The 18,645-nt window shown below is 41.7% G+C and overlaps 1 protein-coding gene and 1 long non-coding RNA gene across 2 annotated transcripts in view; one reads left to right on the forward strand and one right to left on the reverse strand.

Moving 5' to 3' along the window:
• Window positions 1–18,645, forward strand: part of LOC147113410 (uncharacterized) — a 70,687-nt gene that overhangs the window by 37,663 nt on the left and 14,379 nt on the right. The gene's annotated exons all lie outside the window — the stretch shown is intronic.
• The window catches only part of trub1 (TruB pseudouridine (psi) synthase family member 1), a 69,360-nt gene continuing 52,890 nt past the window's right edge, over window positions 2,176–18,645 (reverse strand). The window contains 6 exon segments of the mRNA XM_085994426.1: window positions 2,176–3,440; window positions 3,442–3,623; window positions 3,777–3,833; window positions 11,196–11,335; window positions 12,704–12,776; window positions 18,417–18,498. Of these exon segments, the coding sequence (XP_085850552.1) occupies window positions 3,408–3,440; window positions 3,442–3,623; window positions 3,777–3,833; window positions 11,196–11,335; window positions 12,704–12,776; window positions 18,417–18,498 (567 nt within the window). The 3' untranslated portion in view covers window positions 2,176–3,407.

Below are 18,645 nucleotides of genomic sequence, written 5' to 3' on the forward strand. Positions count from 1 at the left end.
GGTATTATACCCCAGCTATAACTACCATCCAAAAAAGTTGTATACAGCTACTCTTATAAGGGAGCCATAAACAAAATGTGAGAGAGGACATGTACTAAACTAGGAAGAGAAGTTTATTCAAAAAAGTCAGAGCAATTATTTTTATCTGTACCAACTGTTAAGCAGTTCAAAATAGCAGAAGTTAAGGACACTAACACAATATCTTATTTTAATAATCTTGCTCAGCATAAATCAGGCTGCATGCCACGCATTCTACTTAATAGTAATTTCAAAAATCTCTCACCTGCTCAAGCTTAGGTTTTTTACTTGGCATTCCAGGTAATATCCCATGGGAATGACACTTCTGAATTTACCAGGAATATGAGTATTTCAGTTGTTGCTGAAAGAGTAATTAACGTGAGCAGACAAGTAGAGTGTGAGTGGACCTTTGCAGTCAGCCAGCTTTATCTGAAGAGCGATCATGGGTCTTGTAAAGGGCTGGCATCACATCTTATTACCACAGAACAGTAACACTACAGTCCTCTTTTCTAGTCTTGGTGCAGCTTTGTTGGTAACCATTCCAGATCATGTATTACAAGATAGAATTTATTGTTCAGTCTGGTTTCAAACAGTTTACAAAACATTCAAAGTAATGCACTGACTTCTTTGCATCCTGAAGACAGTGGAAATCCTTACTGTTTTAAAGCCGGTTATTATACAGGTAATTTTCACAACACTGATTATTAGATAATAGGCAAGTGTTTCAAAATAAAGCAACTGAATTATGTTCATAAATTGTAATTTTATTGAATTACTAAAACAGTCATAGATGTGTCTGTCTGCACATCCTCAAGACAATCTGAACTGCTGGATTTTTGGAATCATGATGAATCATAAACAATGAATAGCTTTTTTCCAGGAACTTAAAAATAGTTATTACACCAAACATACAAAAAGCCTCACCATAGCAAGGGATGCCAAATCAATACTCCTGGCTGAAGGGGACCACAAAGCCAAGTTCATGAATAGAGAAAGAGCGGAGCAATGCATTTGAACAATATCCTTTCACAACAATTGGGGATTAAACAAAGTAACTAGATGGATAAAACCACCTCTCTGACGGCTAATAACTTGTTCAAATGGTGAAGTTCGAGTTAATTTGCTATGAACACCCCAACGAACTTGCCAGCATTACCACCTTCAACTAGTTGGTTTCACATGCATCAAGGAAATATGCTGTATGTTGCTGGATCTCCTGCGCTTTCTTCACCCACCATCTGTTCTTTAGGTCACAAGTTTTTTGTTGGACCTCGGCCTTCAGGCGTCTGTAGAGCTGCTTTCTTGCTCTCGAGTTGTGTTGTTGTTTCCAGATCAGGAATGCCTTGCGCTTGCGGCTTATTAGCGCCTGCATCTCCTGGTCGTTCTCGTCGAACCAGTCTTGGTGTTTCCTGGTTGAGTGACCGGACGTCTCTTCACGGGTGCTGATTATGGGGGCCTCGAGTGCAGACCCGGCGCTGTGGGCACTCTGTCTCTGAATCACTGGGAGTCGTCAGGTTGTTTGTGAGGCACAGGCTGAACAGGGCTTTCTTAGCAGGGTCTTGGAGTGCTCCAGCGTTGATTTTCCTGCGGCATTGTTTCTGTTGTCGCCACCGTTTTGGGGCTACATTGATGGAGATGACAGAGCGGATTAGGCAGTAGTCTGTCCAGCAGTCGTCAGCTCCTGTCATGGCGCGGGTGATGCGGACATCCTTGTGGTCCCTCGCTCAGACAATGACGTAGTCCAGCAGACACCAGTGCTTGGAGCAAGGGTGTTGCCATGAAGCCTTGTACTTGTCTCTGACAGAACAAGGTGTTGGTTACGACAAGGCCATGTTCTAAGCATTTAGTCAGGAGGAGGGTACCGTTGGAGTTGGCTTTCCCTCCCCCCTCACTGCCGATCACACCTTTCCAACTCTGGCGTTAAAGTCGCCAAGGAGGATCAGCTTGTCGCCTGTTGGCACTCGGGACAGGGATAACTACCCTGCTTCTAACCACTTATGTGGATAATTTGAACAGGATATCCAAAATAAACAAAATGTAACTTCATTAGAAACTACTCATGCCACAGAGAAACTAGGTTTCAATCCAAGTAGCTAATTTGTTATTAACACTATTAAACTGTTTTTTCTCACATCCATAGAAGCATAAAGATCGATGTATTTTAACAAATCTGTTTTACTGCAGAAATTAGGTTACCATACAAGACATGCTGCAATACTCATTATAAATGTTTAACTCAGCAGCAGCTGACATCCTGCTAAGATTGCTTAAGGCTTTTCAGTTACTGTTCCGAAATAGCTTGCAAGAAGCCCAGTTTGGCCGAGCTGATGGTTGCTGTTCTGCATCAGAGCTGGCTTTATTTATATTCATTTAAAATATGGACGGTCAGACTGAATTGCAAAGCTATACATGCAATAGCTCAAAACCTTTTCGAATATACTCCAAAATATCTGAAAATTTATCGCACGACCATTCAATATTTTGAATAACTAAAGGATCTTCCAAAGCATTACTCAAAAGGTAATCTGGGGTCTAGAGCATGGTTCTGATGTTTAGCTGCTAACCTAGCCTGTCCTTTTAAGGCTAATGCTCTTAAAGCAAATCCAAATAATTGCAGTTACACAAGCTGTTGTTTCAGGACAGATGTAATGGCTTGTAAATTTCAGACTTGGACAGTGACCAGTTTGCTTTTTTAAAAATGTTGTTTTGCAGTTGTAACAAAATGTGATTGTTTGGACGTGACAGACCCACATTAGACATTTAGTACATAAAAATAAATATATATGGTCTAGTGATGAATTGGCTAAAGGGGTGAAGGGGTCATTTATAATGAACGAGATCATCGTTGTTAATGAAATAGGAGGATATTACAACACGCATCGCATACCCGAGGGGCAAAGTTGCAGGAAAAGATCCTGCATGCTCAGATATAAAAATATTCACATTCCAGGGTTATAAATACCAATGCACAGCAATGAAGAAACTTATCCATTATTAATCAAACACACAGCTTCAATAACAGTATATTCACTGAAGTTTCTATTGAATAATTAGGAAGTAATAAATTAAGCAAAGGGGAGAATTATGTTTGATAAGCATTTCAACAGAGCAAAATCTCATGGATGTTGACTGGATTTCCCTTATTGACAACGTCCATCTGAGGAGCAACAGCTTTTGGAGAACGTAAAGCAGGTTGCAGTTTAATTGGGCAACAGAGAGGGTCAAAAGTTGGCATTTTCAAAGTGAATATATTCTTTAACGTGCGGCTTATTCAGAGCTGTTTGAATCTCAAAATGTGTTGAGATACACAAGAGTGCAGCAGAATAATTCAGATTACGTTGTATTTTCCTTACTTTCTGTTTTGTACCATCAAGAAATGCATCTCGACATCAATCAGCTTCTTTTGCTTGTTCAGAGTTTTCCCAAAGTGTTTGCCTTCAATTTCTTACACCCTGCTTCAGATGGAACTAACTGCGTGCAGGTCTCTATAGCTTTTGCTATTTCATCTATTGTCCATTTCTCCTCTCGAAGTGCATGTTCATCCAATGTGAAAGGACCCTGTTTGGTTCTGATCAACTCCTTTACATGGGCACATGAAGAAAGCTCTAACAAAAATAAAATATATTGCATTAACATATGACATGGCATTTCATGGAGGTTGCTATAACAGGAAAAAAAAACTGTTTATGCTACTAATCTTTTTAGATTTCCAGCTTTTTCTGTTTTGCTACGAGATAAGTTTGCTTATTTATTCCTACCTTTGCCAAGGTCATTAACCAAACTACGGATGTAAAAGCCACCACCACATTCAACATCTGAAATAAAAACACAGCACTTTAACCAGATAATTTGGAGCATGCAGCGTCAGCAGTCCTTCTCCTAGCAACATTTTACAAGCCTGTCTCTGCATTTTGGATGGTTAAACAGAATGTTATTTATTCAGTGCAAAAAGCAAATATATAACATCCATATAGAGAAATATACATTTGATACAAAAGATCAGGGGGTCTATAACGAGTTAACTGTTCTGGATCTACTGCAGCAGTTTTGTAGAATATATTCCTAGAATTCATCACAAAAGAGATACAGTTGAGCAAGGTCATTTGACCTCAATTCAATTCAATTTTTTATTTGCCATATGTAACTAGTACAATGGAATGCTTACTCCCCGTAGGGACACGTCAGCTATTCTTACAGTGCCGTGTTCAGAAAGTCAATTCTTTGGCATCCAGTGGCAGTGGGAGCACGATGTCCCTCAGCCGCTCCGTCCTCCTCGTCACCATGGCCTCCTCCTCATCATGAATGCAGAAGACTCTAAGTCCCCCCCATCACATCATCTACGTCTTACATCTCCAGGGTTTTTGCCTTCACTACTCTACTCGAAAGCCCATTCCATGTTGATTACTCAAGTGCAAAGAACAGCTTCCTATCAGTACGATAGCAAAATACTGCGGATGCTGGAAATCTGAAATAACAACAGAAAACGCTGGAAATACTCAGCAGGCCAGGCAGCATCCGTGGAGAGAGAAACAGGGTTGTTTCAGGTCTGGGACCCTTCATCAGAACTGGAAAAAGCTGGAGATGTAACAGATATTAAGCAGGTGCAGAGACAGCAGGGGGGGTGGTTTAGGAGGGGAGGAAGGAATTGAAAGAACATCCTGTACTTTTGTAAGAGGCAGGAAAGATAAAATGTTGCAAATGGGCGTGGTAAAAATCACAGCATGAAAAATGGGGGCAGGGATAATTATCTGAAATTGTTGAACTTGATGTTGAGTCCGGCAGACTGTAAAGCACCTAATCGAAAGATGAGGTGTTGTTCCTCGAGCTTACGTTGAGCTTCATTGGAACAATGTAACAGGCCGAGGACAGAGAGATCAGAGCGGAAGTGAAGCGGTGAATTAAAGTGACAGGCGACCGGAAGCTCAGGGTCACCCTTACGGACTGAACGGAGGTGTTCCGCAAAGCGGTCGCCCAATCTGCATTTGCAAAAGCTTCCCATCAGTCCTTGAGTATATTCAAGGCTGAGATAGATAGATTGTTGGACTCTAGGGGAAATCAAGGGATATGGGGATCGGGCAGGAAAGTGGAGTTGAGGTTGAAGATCAGCCATGATCTTCTTGAATGGAGGAGCAGGCTAGAGGGGCCGTATGGCCTACTTCTGCTCCTAATTCTTGCATTCTTATGTCCTAATTTGCCTTTTAATAGTTTTAAACTTGTCCCATTAACATTTAAATTGAATTAGTGTTCCAGATCCACTTTTCTACCATTTACTGTATCTTAAAGATCTCTATCAGATCATCTTTCAATCACTTGCTTTCAAAGCTGAAAAGCCCAGGTTTTGAGTCTTCTGATGGTAGTGGCCAGTCTTATGGCACTTCTCTGAACCACCTCCAGGGCTTGATCGTCTTCCTTACGTCTTGACAAGCAGAACTAGACACAGTACTTGGTATAATTTGATCAGAGCACTATACATAACATATATCTGCCCACATACTAATTTTATCCAAGTTCCCCAGCTGCCTTCTCAGATTCAACTAATTTGGTATCATCCATGAATTTGACCAGTTTGCCAAAGCCTGGGACAATCCATTCAGTACTTGACCCCACCCCCCAGTATTATTCCTTTAACAAGTACCCACTGGCTCCCACCTTTCAACCCATTTCTTATCCATTCTACCCTGAAACCTCACCAGTTTTAGCTGAAATTGCAGGCTTTCATGTTAAAAAAAACATGCTTTTGGAAGTTGAGCTACATCACATCATTGGGCTGTCCAAAATCCACATGGGATATCACTTCAAAAACAGAGAGATTGGTCAGACAGGTTCGACCCCTAATCCAGCTCAACTGCTGTTCACTAAATTATTGTATGGATAATCCTCCAATTTGCTCCTGATCATTGATTTCATTATGTTACATGGTACTGATGCAAGACTAATGGGTCAGTAATTGCCATGCTCCACATGATTTTATAATCTTAAGAATAAAAAGCTGAAAAACAAAAGACAAATTTAACATTTTTGTCTTGTGCTGACCATTTTATTTGCTGCTGATATCCTCAGAAATAAACTGGTCATAGCAGATTTCGTGGTCATTGCATAACCAATTAAAAAAAAATCTAGCTCCGAAAGAGATTGGCTAAAACATGGGCTTTATTTCCATTATCCTGGATACCTTATTTTTGATTCATCACTTTCACCAGTACTGTCAATTATAATCATTAAGTTAAATTAAGAAAGTATTTCATGACATTATTCTCCATAGATTAATCACGAAGGAGTCTGCTTTGCAAATAGGTTAAAAGTTGGTCTGCATGCACTCATTTTTAAAATTTGTATGGGAGTGCAATTAAAAGGTTACAGTTCTAGTACTTGAGCTTTGTTCACAAGCGCACCAAAGTGAAGTGCTTACGATCTGCCGAATGTTTTCCAACCTGCTCATTTTAAATAAGTGCCAACTTCAAATTTATGCAAAAGCTTGTGTCTTTCCCTTTGTGTCAAAATATTGTTCAGTTGATGAATTTAGAACCCAAAAAGCAAACGCATTTCAAAAATCGAAATGATTGCATACTTGACTGAGCAGTTCTAACAAATCCAGTTTTCTACCAAGCTAAACATTGATAAATCAGCATTCCATATGCCTTTTTAATCCAATTTATGTACTTTGCAGTAAGAGATCAATTCCATTTGCATACTCGCACCCCAAAGTTTTGCTTATCACCATGGCCCCTCGCATACACATTCAGTTGTGAAGTGGAGACAGAAGTTTACGGTCTGTATGTCGTCACATTCAGCTAACAGAAACCAAATGCTGTCATAGAAAGTGAACAGGTACTGCATTCAGGCCAGCTATTAAAAAAAATTGTTGGATATTGTGGTTCATCCAGGACTGGATGTTGGATAAGCAGGTTGACAACACAGAAGCGGTAGAGCTGATGTCTTCAAATGATGTCGCCGAGAGGCAACATGTCGATGAGAAATAGGAGGGGGCCAAAGATAGATCCTTGGGGGACTCCAGAGGTAACAGTGCCGGGCAGGAAGAGAAGCCACTGCAGGAGATTTTTTAGCTATGACTAGATATGCAAGAGTGGAGCCAAGCGCGGGCAGTCTCACGCAGCTGGACAATGGACGAGAGACGTTGGAGGAAGATGGTGTGGTCGACTGTGTCAGAGGTTGCAAAGGAGTCAAGAAGGATGAGGAGGAATAGTGCACCAATGGTATCATTTGTTACTTCGATTAGGACCCTTTCAGTCCTGTGGCAGGGCAGAAACCTGATTGAAGAGATTCAAGCATGGAGTTGCGAACAAGATGGGCGCAGATCGGAAGACAACACGACGTTCAAAGATTTTGGAGAGGAAAGGGAGGTTGGGTATGGGGCGGTAGTTTGTAAGGAGAGAGGGGGTCAAGGGTGTTCTTTTTTTGAGGATGTGGGTGATGGCAGATTTGAAAGGGAGGGTGACAGTACCTGAGGAAAGGGAACCGATTACAATGCCAACTAGCACGGGAGCCATGAAGGGAAGCTGGGTGGTCAGCAGTTTAGTGGGAATGGAGTCAAGAGAGCAGGAGGTGGGACTATTGTACAAGATAAGATGAGCTCAGAAAGAGCATGAGGGGAAATAGGAAAGAAATTAGAATTCAGAAGTACATTTCAAATGAATGGTAAAAATTAATCTGCAATAGTCAGTCAAAACTGGATTAGACAGCTGGTTGATTTAAATTAAAATACTGCACTCAGATTTCGGAGAAAAGACGCTTGTTTTTAGAGATGTCCATCTATGTCTCAGCTCATCTGCTGCTGAAACCCTCATCCATGCCTTTGTTATCCCGACTTGACTTTTCCAAAGCTTCCCTGGCTGGCTTCTGACCTTGCACCCATCCAAAACTCTGCTGCTTGTATGTGAACAGCGAGGAGAATAGTGACAAACTTCAAGAGGACAGACAGGCTGGTGGAATGGCGGACACGTGGCAGATGAAATTTAACGCAGAAAAGTGCAAAGTGATACATTTTAGTAGAAAGAATGAGGAGAGGAAATATAAACTAATAAAGGGTACAATCCTAAAGGGGGTGCATGAACAGAGAGACCTGGGGGTATATGTGCACAAATCGTTGAAGGTGGCAGGGCAGGTTGAGAAAGAAGTTAAAAAAGCTTATGGGATCCTGGGCTTCATGAATAGAGACAGAGTACAAAAGCAAGGAAATTCTGAACCTGTATAAAGCACTGGTTTGGCTTCAACTGGAGTATTGTGTCCAATTCTGGGCACCGCACTTCAGGAAGGATGTGAAGGCCTTAGAGAGGGTGCAGAAAAGATTTACGAGAATGATTCCAGGGATGAGGGACTTCAGTTACGTGGATAGACTGGAGAAGCTAAGGTTGTTCTCCTTAGAGCAGAGAAGATTAGGAGATTTGATAGAGGTGTTCAAGATCATGAGGGGTCTAGACAGAGTAGATAAGAGAGAAATTGTTCCCATTGGCAGAAGTGTTGAGAACCAGAGGACACAGATTTAAGGTGATTGGCAAAAGAACCAAAGGCGTCAGAAGAAAAAAAAAAAATTAATTTTTTTTTTTAAATATTCGGCGAGTGGTTAGGATCTGGAATGCACTGCCTGAAAGGGTGGTGGAGGCAGACTCAATCACAGCTTTCAAAAGGGAGTTGGATAAGTACCTGAAAGAAAAGAATTTGCAGGGCTACAGGGAAAAGGTGGAGGAGTGGGAAGAGCTGAGGTGCTCTTGCAAGGAGCTGGCACGTGCTCGACAGGCTGAATGGCCATTCTATGATTACATAACTTGCACCAAGTCCCGTTCACCCATCACCCCTGTGCTCGCTGATCTACATTGGCTCCCAGGCCACCAAATAATGGGAAGAGACAGAGGAGCAGATTTGCAGGCAAATTACAGAAAGATGCTAGAACTACAGAAGTAGTGATAATGGGGGGACTTCAATTATCCGAATATAGACTGGGATAGCAACAATGTAAAGGACAAAGCGGGGAAGGAATTTCTGAAATGTGTACAAGAAAACTTTATCAATGTGTTTTCAGCCCAACAAGGAAGGAAGCAGTGCTGGATCTACTTCTGGGCCAAATGGAGCATGTTCCAGTGGGAGAGCATTTGGGGAACAGTGATCATACCAGGTTTGGAATAGTTATGGAAAAGTATAAGGAACAATCAAGCGTAAAAATACTTAACTAGAGGAGGGCTAATATCAGTGAGTTGAAAAGTGATCTGGCCCAGGTGGATTGGAAACAAAAATTGGTCAGCAAACCAGTAATTGAACAAGGTGAGGTCTGGGTACAGAATAGACAAATTCCTATGACGGGGAAAGGGACAGCATCCAAAGCTAGCGCTCCCTCTATGACAAAAGACAGAGATTAAAATAGGACAGAAAAAGGAGGCTTATAACAAATGTAAGGTTCATAATACAGTCGAGAACCAAGCTGAATACAGAAAGTGCAGAGGAGTTCTGAATAAGAGAATGAGTGACAGAGAGAGTATGAGCATACTTTAGTGCCTAATATAAAAAGGGAATCCAAAAGTCTTTTATAAACATATAAATAGTAAAAGGATAGTCAAAAGAAGGGTGGGCCGATTTGGGACCAAAAAGGAAATATTCTTGTGGAGGCAGGGGGCATGGCTGAGGCACTAAATATGAGTCATTTGCATCTGTCTTCACTAAAGAGGATGCTGCCAATGCAGCAGTAAAAACGGTAGTAGCGCAGATAGGATAAAAAATAGAGGATGTACTTAAAAGGTTGGCAATCCTCAAATTAGAAGAGTCACCCTAGGTTACTGAGGGAAGCCAGGGTTGAAATTGTGGAGGCTCTGGCCACAATCTTCCAATCCTCCTTAGATATGGGGGCAGTGCCAAAGGACACCTGTTTAAAAACAGGGAGAGGAATAAACCCAGCAACCACAGGCCAGTCAGCTTAACATCGGTGATGGGGCAACTTTTAGAGACAATAATCCGGGACAAAATTAATTGGCATTTGGAAAAGTATCGGCTAATAAATGAAAGTCAGCACGGATTTGTTAAAGGCAAATAGTATTTGACTAACTTGATTGAGTTTTTTGATGAAGTAATGGAGAGGGTTAATGAGGATAATGTGATTGATTTTGTGTATATGGCCTTTCAAAAGGCGTTTCACAAAGTGCCACATAATAGACTTGTTAGCAAAATTAAAGCCCATGGGATTAAAGAGACAGTGGCAGTGTGGATACAAAATTGGCTAATGGACAGAAAACAAAGTGGTGGTGAATGGTTTCCAGACTGAAGGTGGTGGAAGCAGAATTAATAGCAACTTTCAAAAGGGAATTGGATAAATACTTGAAGGGAAAAAATTTGCAGGGCTATGGGGAAAGAGCAGGGGTAGTGGGACTAGTTGGCTAGCCCTACCGAAAAGCCAGCAGACACGATGCGCCAAATGGCCGCCTTCTGTGCTGCATAATTCTATGATTCTAATGCCTCAATATTAAAGTTCTCATCCTTGTGTTCAAATCCCTCCATGGCCTCGCCCCTCCCTACCTCTGTAACCTCCTCCAGCCCTACAAACCCGCCCCCACCCCAGCCCCCCACCACCCGAGAGCTCTGCACTCCTCTAAGACTGGCCTCTTGTACATCCCCAATTTTCTTAGCTGCACCATCGGCAGCCTTCAGCTGCCATGATCCTAAGTACTGGAATTCCCTCCTTAAACCTTTCCACCTCTCTTTTGTCCTTTAAGTCACTCCTTAGAACTTCTCTCTTTGACCAAGCATTTGGTCACCTGCCTTCATATTTCTTCATGTGTCAAATTTTGTTTGATAACGCTCCTGTGAAGTGCCTTGGGACGTTTTTACTGCCTTAAAGGCACTATATAAATACAAGTTGTTTTTAAACAAAAAAGCAACAGGTATCTAGTGCCACTGCATTTACAAATGTTATGTTCCTACTAATAACCTGCAAACTCATCTCACTGTCATTCCACTTGTTATGCTTCTGAAAAAATAAAAACAAAAAATTGCAATAAAATTAAGATGTTAACTACTGCTGCCTTCCATTCCAGACAATGCTACTTCCACACGCTAAATGAATTAACCTCTTCGCTTTCTCCTTACCCAGGTTGATAAGTGAAACTTTCTCTTTTTAATAATAAACTGCATGAACTGAGCTTGCATTGCATCACAGAACAAGTGACTTTGCTTACCAAGAGTAAAGAGAGGAGGATTGTAATCCTGTACAGAAAGACCATAAACCATTACGGGTCTGGCAGGTTTAGCTTCCACAGCTTCCCCTTTCATCACCAAACAGGAAAGCCGTTGCCCATTTCGTTTCAAAGCAGAATATCTGAAAGTAAGAATTTTAAAAACAATTAAACAAGTTTTCAAAGAAACATTTGCCAAATGTAAAGGGACCGATGTGATTCTCAATAGGTTGCGAAAAGATTCATCAACAACCAGTTGCTAAAGATGCGTTTAAAAAAAATGTTTTTAACTTTCACTACAAGTTACATCCACAGCTTCAGATTCGCCAAGCTTCCTTGCTTCTACTGCCAAGAGCACTGGCATGCAGCCCGCTCCCAGACTACCAATGTCTCTGTAGCACAGCTTATTAGACACCATCCAGGCACAACTCTACCTTCTGATTTCCAATGATCAGTTAAGTGCAAGCTCCCCAAAGCACCTAGGAAGTTCTATACTTTAAAAGGTGATTAAACATTTACCAGTCTACATTTAATTTAATTATCCTACTTTGAAAAAGTGTAGAAAGTCCTTTAAAAAAAAATTGCATTATTTTAGTCAAATTAAATACAACCAGCATAAGACTCTGCCACAATTGCATTGTGGCTGCTGCTGAATATCAGGCATCTGTGGAAGAGACCGTTTTGGAACAAATAATCTGGAGTGAGTTACAAAGGTTGTAATTTAATTAAAGAATTTCGAATAACAACTGCAAAACTCAGACTAAATTACAGCTTTAAGCTTTATGACTTAGAGAGATACAAAGAACGCACAATGATGTAGGGTTACTTGACCTTTCTTGGAAAAAAACCCCAGCTTTTTTAAACAAGTTACAGAACTCTGTAATTTGCATGAATTATGTGGGAGAATAATGGTCATCCAGGACTGATTACAGGCAGCAATCTTAATCAGTTAAGATGTCAAACCACAAGACAGAAGTTCAAGCAGTTCCTTAGAGTTCCAAGAAAAGATAGCTGCTTTTTAATGACTTATGTATCAGCTTTTAAAAAAGAAAACTATACTGTGGAGTTTGTGGTAATGATGCTATGTTTTGACCATTTTTTTGTGCCAGCCATGGATTTCATCTCAGACATCAGCCAGGATGATCCATGCTGTTGGTGTGTGATGTCCATGCTGAAAGATGAATAAATGTGATCTAATTACTTAAACTATGTGGAGCGATAATTAACAGTTGAACCTTCCAAAATCATCCTAATAGTGCGCATAATGTTTGTGGGGAAAGAAGTATAGACAGAAGCACATTTATTCCTACTTCTCCTTACTAAAGGTGGCTAACTCATGCAGTGATAGCAATTTATAAAAAGCTGAACAATTACAGACTGTTTCTTCGCTAAAAGTTTCTTTAATTTATCAAAGCAACAAGTAGTTCTGCAGGTTAAAGAATGTAAAATATCCATAGCAATTATCCTCCATCAGCCCCACACTGCCAAAAAATGCAAAAGTATTAACTTACAGTGGAGGAGTCTGCATAATGTTTCCTGTAAATTTCTTCAGGGTACTTTCCAGATCTTCCTTTGTTATGTGATCTAGTTAATGGCAAAATAAAACAATCACTCAAGCTCTTGCCTGCATGCCAAGGAAGAGAGAAAAATATTTTAATGACTATTTTCATTCAAAACGGTCAAGATAGTATCACTTTTGCGAGAGGTTTTGGATATCATCCTTGGATACTGTATTCCAATATATAACAAAAAACTTTCCTTTCTCTCCTCCTACTCCTACCCCCTCCCCAAACACATTAGTTAATAGGTAGTTTAATCGATTAGCATACTGTGCTTTCATATCTGGGTTTAAATCTAGCCCAGACTGATGCGATCAGCAACCTTTCATTTGTTAAAGGTCCCACATGAAATGAATCTGCGTAGTTACAGCTCTGTTCCTAGTTGGCACAATTCTATAAATTTCACTTGGAAAGAGCAAGGCGGACTGGTGTGAGATTGGGAGAAAATTCCATCGGAGAGGTTTCACTTAAGGCACAGTAAACACTGAGGAAAATAGTAACAGACTTCACGAGGACATGGACAGCTTGGTGGAATGGGCAGACGCATAGCAGATGAAATTCAACACAGAAAAGTGTGAGGTGATAGGTATTGGTAGGAAGAATGAGGAGAGACATTACATGCTAAATGGTACAATTTTAAAAGGGGTGCACGAGAGACAGACAGACACCTGGGGGTGCTTGTGCACAAATCTTTCAAGGTGGCAGGACAGGTTAATAAAGCATATGGGATCCTGGGCTTTATAAATATAGGCATAGAGTGTAAATGCCAGGAGGTTAAGCTAAACTAATATAACACACTAGTTCAGCCCCAGCTGGAGTATTGTGTCCAATTCTGGGCACCACACTTCAGGAAGGACGTGAAGACTTTAGAGAGGGTACACAAGAGATTTACTGGAATGGTTCCAGGGATGAGGAATTACAGTTATGTGGATAAACTGGAGAAGCTGGGGTTGCTCTCCTTAGAGCAGAGAAGGCTAGAAGGGGATTTGATAAAGGTGTTTAAAAATCATGAAGGCTTTAGATAGAGTAAATAAAGAGAAACTGTTTCCAATGGCTGAAGGGTCAATAACTAGAGGGCACAGATTTAAGGTGATTGGCAAAAGAACTAGAGGTGACATGAGGAAAAACTTTTTCACGAAAGGAGTGGTTAAGATTTAGAATGCACTGCCTGATGGGGTGGTGGATACAGATTCAATAATAGCCATCAAAAGGGATCTGGATAAATACTTGAGAGAAAAAATTGTAGGGTTATGGGGAAAGAGAAGGGAAGTGGGACTAACTGGATTGCTCTAAGAATCATAGAATGGTTACAGCACAGAATGAGGCCATTTGGCCTGTCGAGTCCGTGCCAGAAAAGGCAGCACCCGATAGTGCAGTACCCCCTCAGTACTGGCACTGGGCGTCAGCCTAGATTTTGTGCTCAAGTCTCTGGAGTGGAACTTGAACCCACAACCTTCTGCCTCAGAGACATGAGAGCTACCCACTGAGCCATAACTGCTCGCTTATCTTCCGGCTTTTCCAAAAACGCGCAGACTCGATGGCCCGAATGGCCTCCTTCTGCGCTGTACTATTCGATGATTATTGGAGCAGAGCAGTGGAAGCTCACTCTGCATTGGGCCCATACAATAGCTGATCCAGGGTTGCTCAATATTGACCCCGTGTGCCCAAAATAGAAAAAAAATGGATCCATTCCACAGCAACGAAATACCTCACCTTAAATAGCTAAATTAAAAAAAGCACTTCAGGCAATTTCCACAATAACTCAACAGGGTAAAATTTCCACAGAAGTTCCTCTGTCTCCTGCTATTTACACCATTTCTCGAGGTTACTGCCGAAGTTATGGCAGGAGATTGAGTAAACCCCATGAAAATTTCTGCCCAATATAATGTGGAACTGAGCCATACAAAACAGGAAGGTCACAGGTTGTATTAATAGTCAGTGCCAAGTTAGCGGATTTCATACAGGGTGGTAGTAAAGACATTGGCCCGGATTTTGCGGTCAGCGGCGAAGTGACGGCGCTCGCCGTGGACCTCGAAGAAAGCTGTTCACAAAGCTCTAGCAATCTCTGTGGCATGGATTTCACCTTTCCCAATGTTAACTTGATTCTGGGGTTCTCCGTGTCCAGCAACATTGAGGTCATCAATCACATTGAAGAATTCCCACAGACAGCAAACCAGGAAGTAAAATGCACCGATTATCCTTCACTTTTTATAAATTTTACAGAGAGCGAAATAAAGATGGGGACACACACATGGTATTGAGGTTGAAGCTGAAACATCAAACGTTAAATTTTTATGTTAAAAAAATATGGAATTATCATGGAAAAATGACATTCCACAAATATAAAATTAGTTTTTAAGGGCCAGAGAGATTGTTCAGCAGTAATTATGACTTAGTACGCCGTTAAAAACCCAGCTACACCTCATTGAACAAGGCTTGGACAGATTTTTGATCTATAGGGGAGTCGAGGGTTATGGGGAGCGGGCAGGAAAGTGGAGTTGAGGCCAAGATCTTATTGAATGGCGGAGCAAGCTCGAGGGGCAAAATTGCCTACTCCTGCTCCTATTAACTTTTTCGGGGGGTTTTAACAGCGATATTACAGCATTAAAAGGGGAAGTTCTCATCAGTTCAGTGATTTCTCAAAGACTGCTGCCTGTGGGGACTTCAACAGCGCGCCCTATGGAGAGCCGGGAATCACTGACAGCATCTTCTAGATTTCCGCATTCAGATTCGCATGTGTGGATGCCAGAAGTTGCTGTCATAAGAACATAAGAAATAGGAGCAGGAGTAGGCCAATCGGCCCCTCGAGCCTGCTCCACCATTCAATAAGATCATGGCTGATCTGATCCTAACCTCAAATCTTCTATCACTCTGCATCCACCCGAACCCATGTGATCTCCCGGGAGAGGCGAAAAACCAGATAAAGACCCAATGGCCAATTTGGGAGAAAAAAATCTGGGAAATTCCTCTCCGACCCATCTAGGCGATCGAAATTCTTCCAGGAGATCACTCTGTCCCTATATTTTCTGCAGTACTTACCTTCTGTAAAGGCGATCTCCACCCCAGCCAGGAACAGGAATAAAACCATCTCCTGAAATCTAACAGAATTAGAACACAGTAGGAGCAGAACAAGGCTACACGGCCCCTGGGCCCGCTCCACTACCCACAGGGCCATGACCATTCCGAACCCAGACTCATGTCCAATTTCCTGCCCGCTCCCCGTAACCCTTTATTCCCTTTACTTCTAGGAAACTATCTATTTCTGTTTTAAATTTATTTAATGATGTAGCTTCCACAGCTTTCTGGGGCAGCAAATTCCACAAACCTACCACCCTCTGAGTGAAGAAGTTTCTCCTCATCTCAGTTTTGAATGAGCAGCCCCTTATTTTAAGATTATGCCCCCTAGTTCTAGTTTCACCCATCATTGGGAACATCCTCACCGCATCCACCCGATCAAGCCCCTTCACAATCTTATATGTTTCAATAAGATCGCCTCTCATTCTTCTGAACTCCAATGAGTAGAGTCCCAATCTACTCAACCTCTCCTCATATGACCACCCCCTCATCCCCGGGATTAACCGAGTGAACCTTCTTTGTACTGACTCGAGAGCAAGTATGTCTTTTCTTAAGTATGGACACCAAAACTGTATGCAGTATTCCAGGTGCGGCCTCACCAATACCTTGTACAACTGCAGCAATACCTCCCTGTTTTTATATTCCAACCCCCTAGCAATAAAAGCCAACATTCCATTGGCCTTCTTGATCACTTGCTGCACCTGCATACTAACTTTTTGAGTTTCGGTCACAGGGATGGCGAACACAGACAGTTTTGCAGTCATTGCAACCACAAAATCCAGAACATTACAATTGGTCTTGATGCACCACCACCAACCCCCCACCCCCCCCAACACACAATCCACCTTTCAGAAGAACATAAGAAATAAGAGCAGGAGTAAGCCATATGACCCCCACAAGCCTACTCCACCATTCAATAAGATCATGGCTGATCATCGACCTTAACTCCACTTTCTGGCCCGATCTCCATATCCCTTGATTCCCCTAGAGTCCAAAAATCTATCTATCTCAACCTTGAATATACTCAAAGACTCAGCATCCACAGCCCTCTGGGGCAGAGAATTCCAAAGATTCACAACCCTCCGAGTGAAGAAATTCCTCATCTCGGTCTTAAATGGCCTACCCCTTATCCTGAGACTATGCCCCCTAGTTTCCCAGGGGCAATCAACTAAGGTCCATGCTCTTGATATACATACATGTGCATAGTATGCATTCAAGTCAAGTGAGGACACGGTGAGGCTTCCCAAGTTAGAATAACCTGCCAATACTCAATGTCTTGGCTCAAACGAAAAACAGTTGAGGTAACGGAAGGGCGCCCATCACCCACAGAACCCATAACCCCATACAAGCTACCACTTTCAGGGGTGTGGAGGAGAGAAAGAAAATAAACACTGGTACAGGACTAGTCTTTGATGATGACAGATATGAATTTAAAAAATGGCACTCACAAACTAACTTTCTAATTAATCTAGCAACTGAATGATTTCAGATGAAAAACCCCACTATTTTCTCTATCCCATGCATCCACTGTACCCTCCTTCAGGAAAGGATAGCTGCAATCTCTTAGCTAATGTTAAATGCATTCCAAAGCTGAGCCAAGACAAGGCGGGGGGGGGGGGGGGGGGGAGGGAGGAGAGCTTCAGTACAAACGTCAGTTGAAACTAAAAATGTTTCCTACTTATTCATTTAACAACTTCTACAGCTAGAACTCCCTGGGTACATTAGATTTAATCTATGGGCAAAGTCATAGTAGGGAATTGCTGAATAGCTCCAATCCAACAGAATCAGCCAAGCTGTCTATTTACAGTCATCAACTCGTGTTCTCCTCTCCTCTGAAATATATGAGGGCGCATTACCTATGAATAGTTTTGAGGTTAGTGATTCAACAAATATTTTGTAACCTGTGGCTAAAGAGAGAACGAGAGGACATCCCACTCCATAGTCACTACTTTTTGTGTAGACAAATGCAGCAGCCAATTTGAGCCCACAAACAGCAACGAGATGAATCATACGATGGCCTCCTTCTGTGCTGTAACCATTCGGCCCGTCGAGCCCGTGCCGACTCTCCAAGAGCAATTCAGTAGTCCCACTCCCCCTGACCTTTCCCCGTAGCTCTGCAATTTTTTTTCCTTCAGGTACTTATCCAATTCCCTTTTGAAAGCCAATAAATCTGTTTTGGCAGTGTTGTTGAGGAAAATTCACTGCTCTTTGAAAAAACTGCACGAGATCTTTTACATTCACTTGAACAGGCAGATAGGCCTTCAGTTTAATGTCTCATCCACAAGACAACACCTCTGACATTACAGCACTCACTCAGTACTGCACTGAAGTGTCAGTCTAGGTTATTTGCTCAGCTCAACTGAAGTGGAATTTGAATCCACAACCTTCTGCTCAGAGGTGAGAGTGCTAACCCTGAGCCAAGATTTAATATTTTAAAACAGTGCCGTCAGTGCACTCCTGAAGTACATTACTTACCAAACCTACCGCATTATAAAAAGTTAAAAAAACAAAGGTAAGCATATTCTGTAGAAAATTCATCTGGAATAAGAGAATTACTAAAATAAATTAAAAATTACAGAAGCTTTCTTACCATACGATTGTTCTTCTGTCACCATCCCTATGGCATCAAATGTGTCTGTGGCCTTTCCAAGTTCTCCAACTGTTGTATATTTCTGAAAATAAATTGGACAGCTAAATTCTACGAACTTGCACTGCCAGATATAGCCCACAGCACAAGTTCAAGGTAAACCACTTTTTCATTTCCACAGCAGATGCTATAATGAAATAGTGGTGTAGGTAGAAATTGTTCCAGACCCAAA

Source organism: Somniosus microcephalus, chromosome 8 (genome assembly GCF_052327205.1).
Source record: "Somniosus microcephalus isolate GS21.2 chromosome 8, FLI_Smic_1.0, whole genome shotgun sequence".
Classification (NCBI taxonomy): Eukaryota; Metazoa; Chordata; class Chondrichthyes; order Squaliformes; family Somniosidae; genus Somniosus; species Somniosus microcephalus.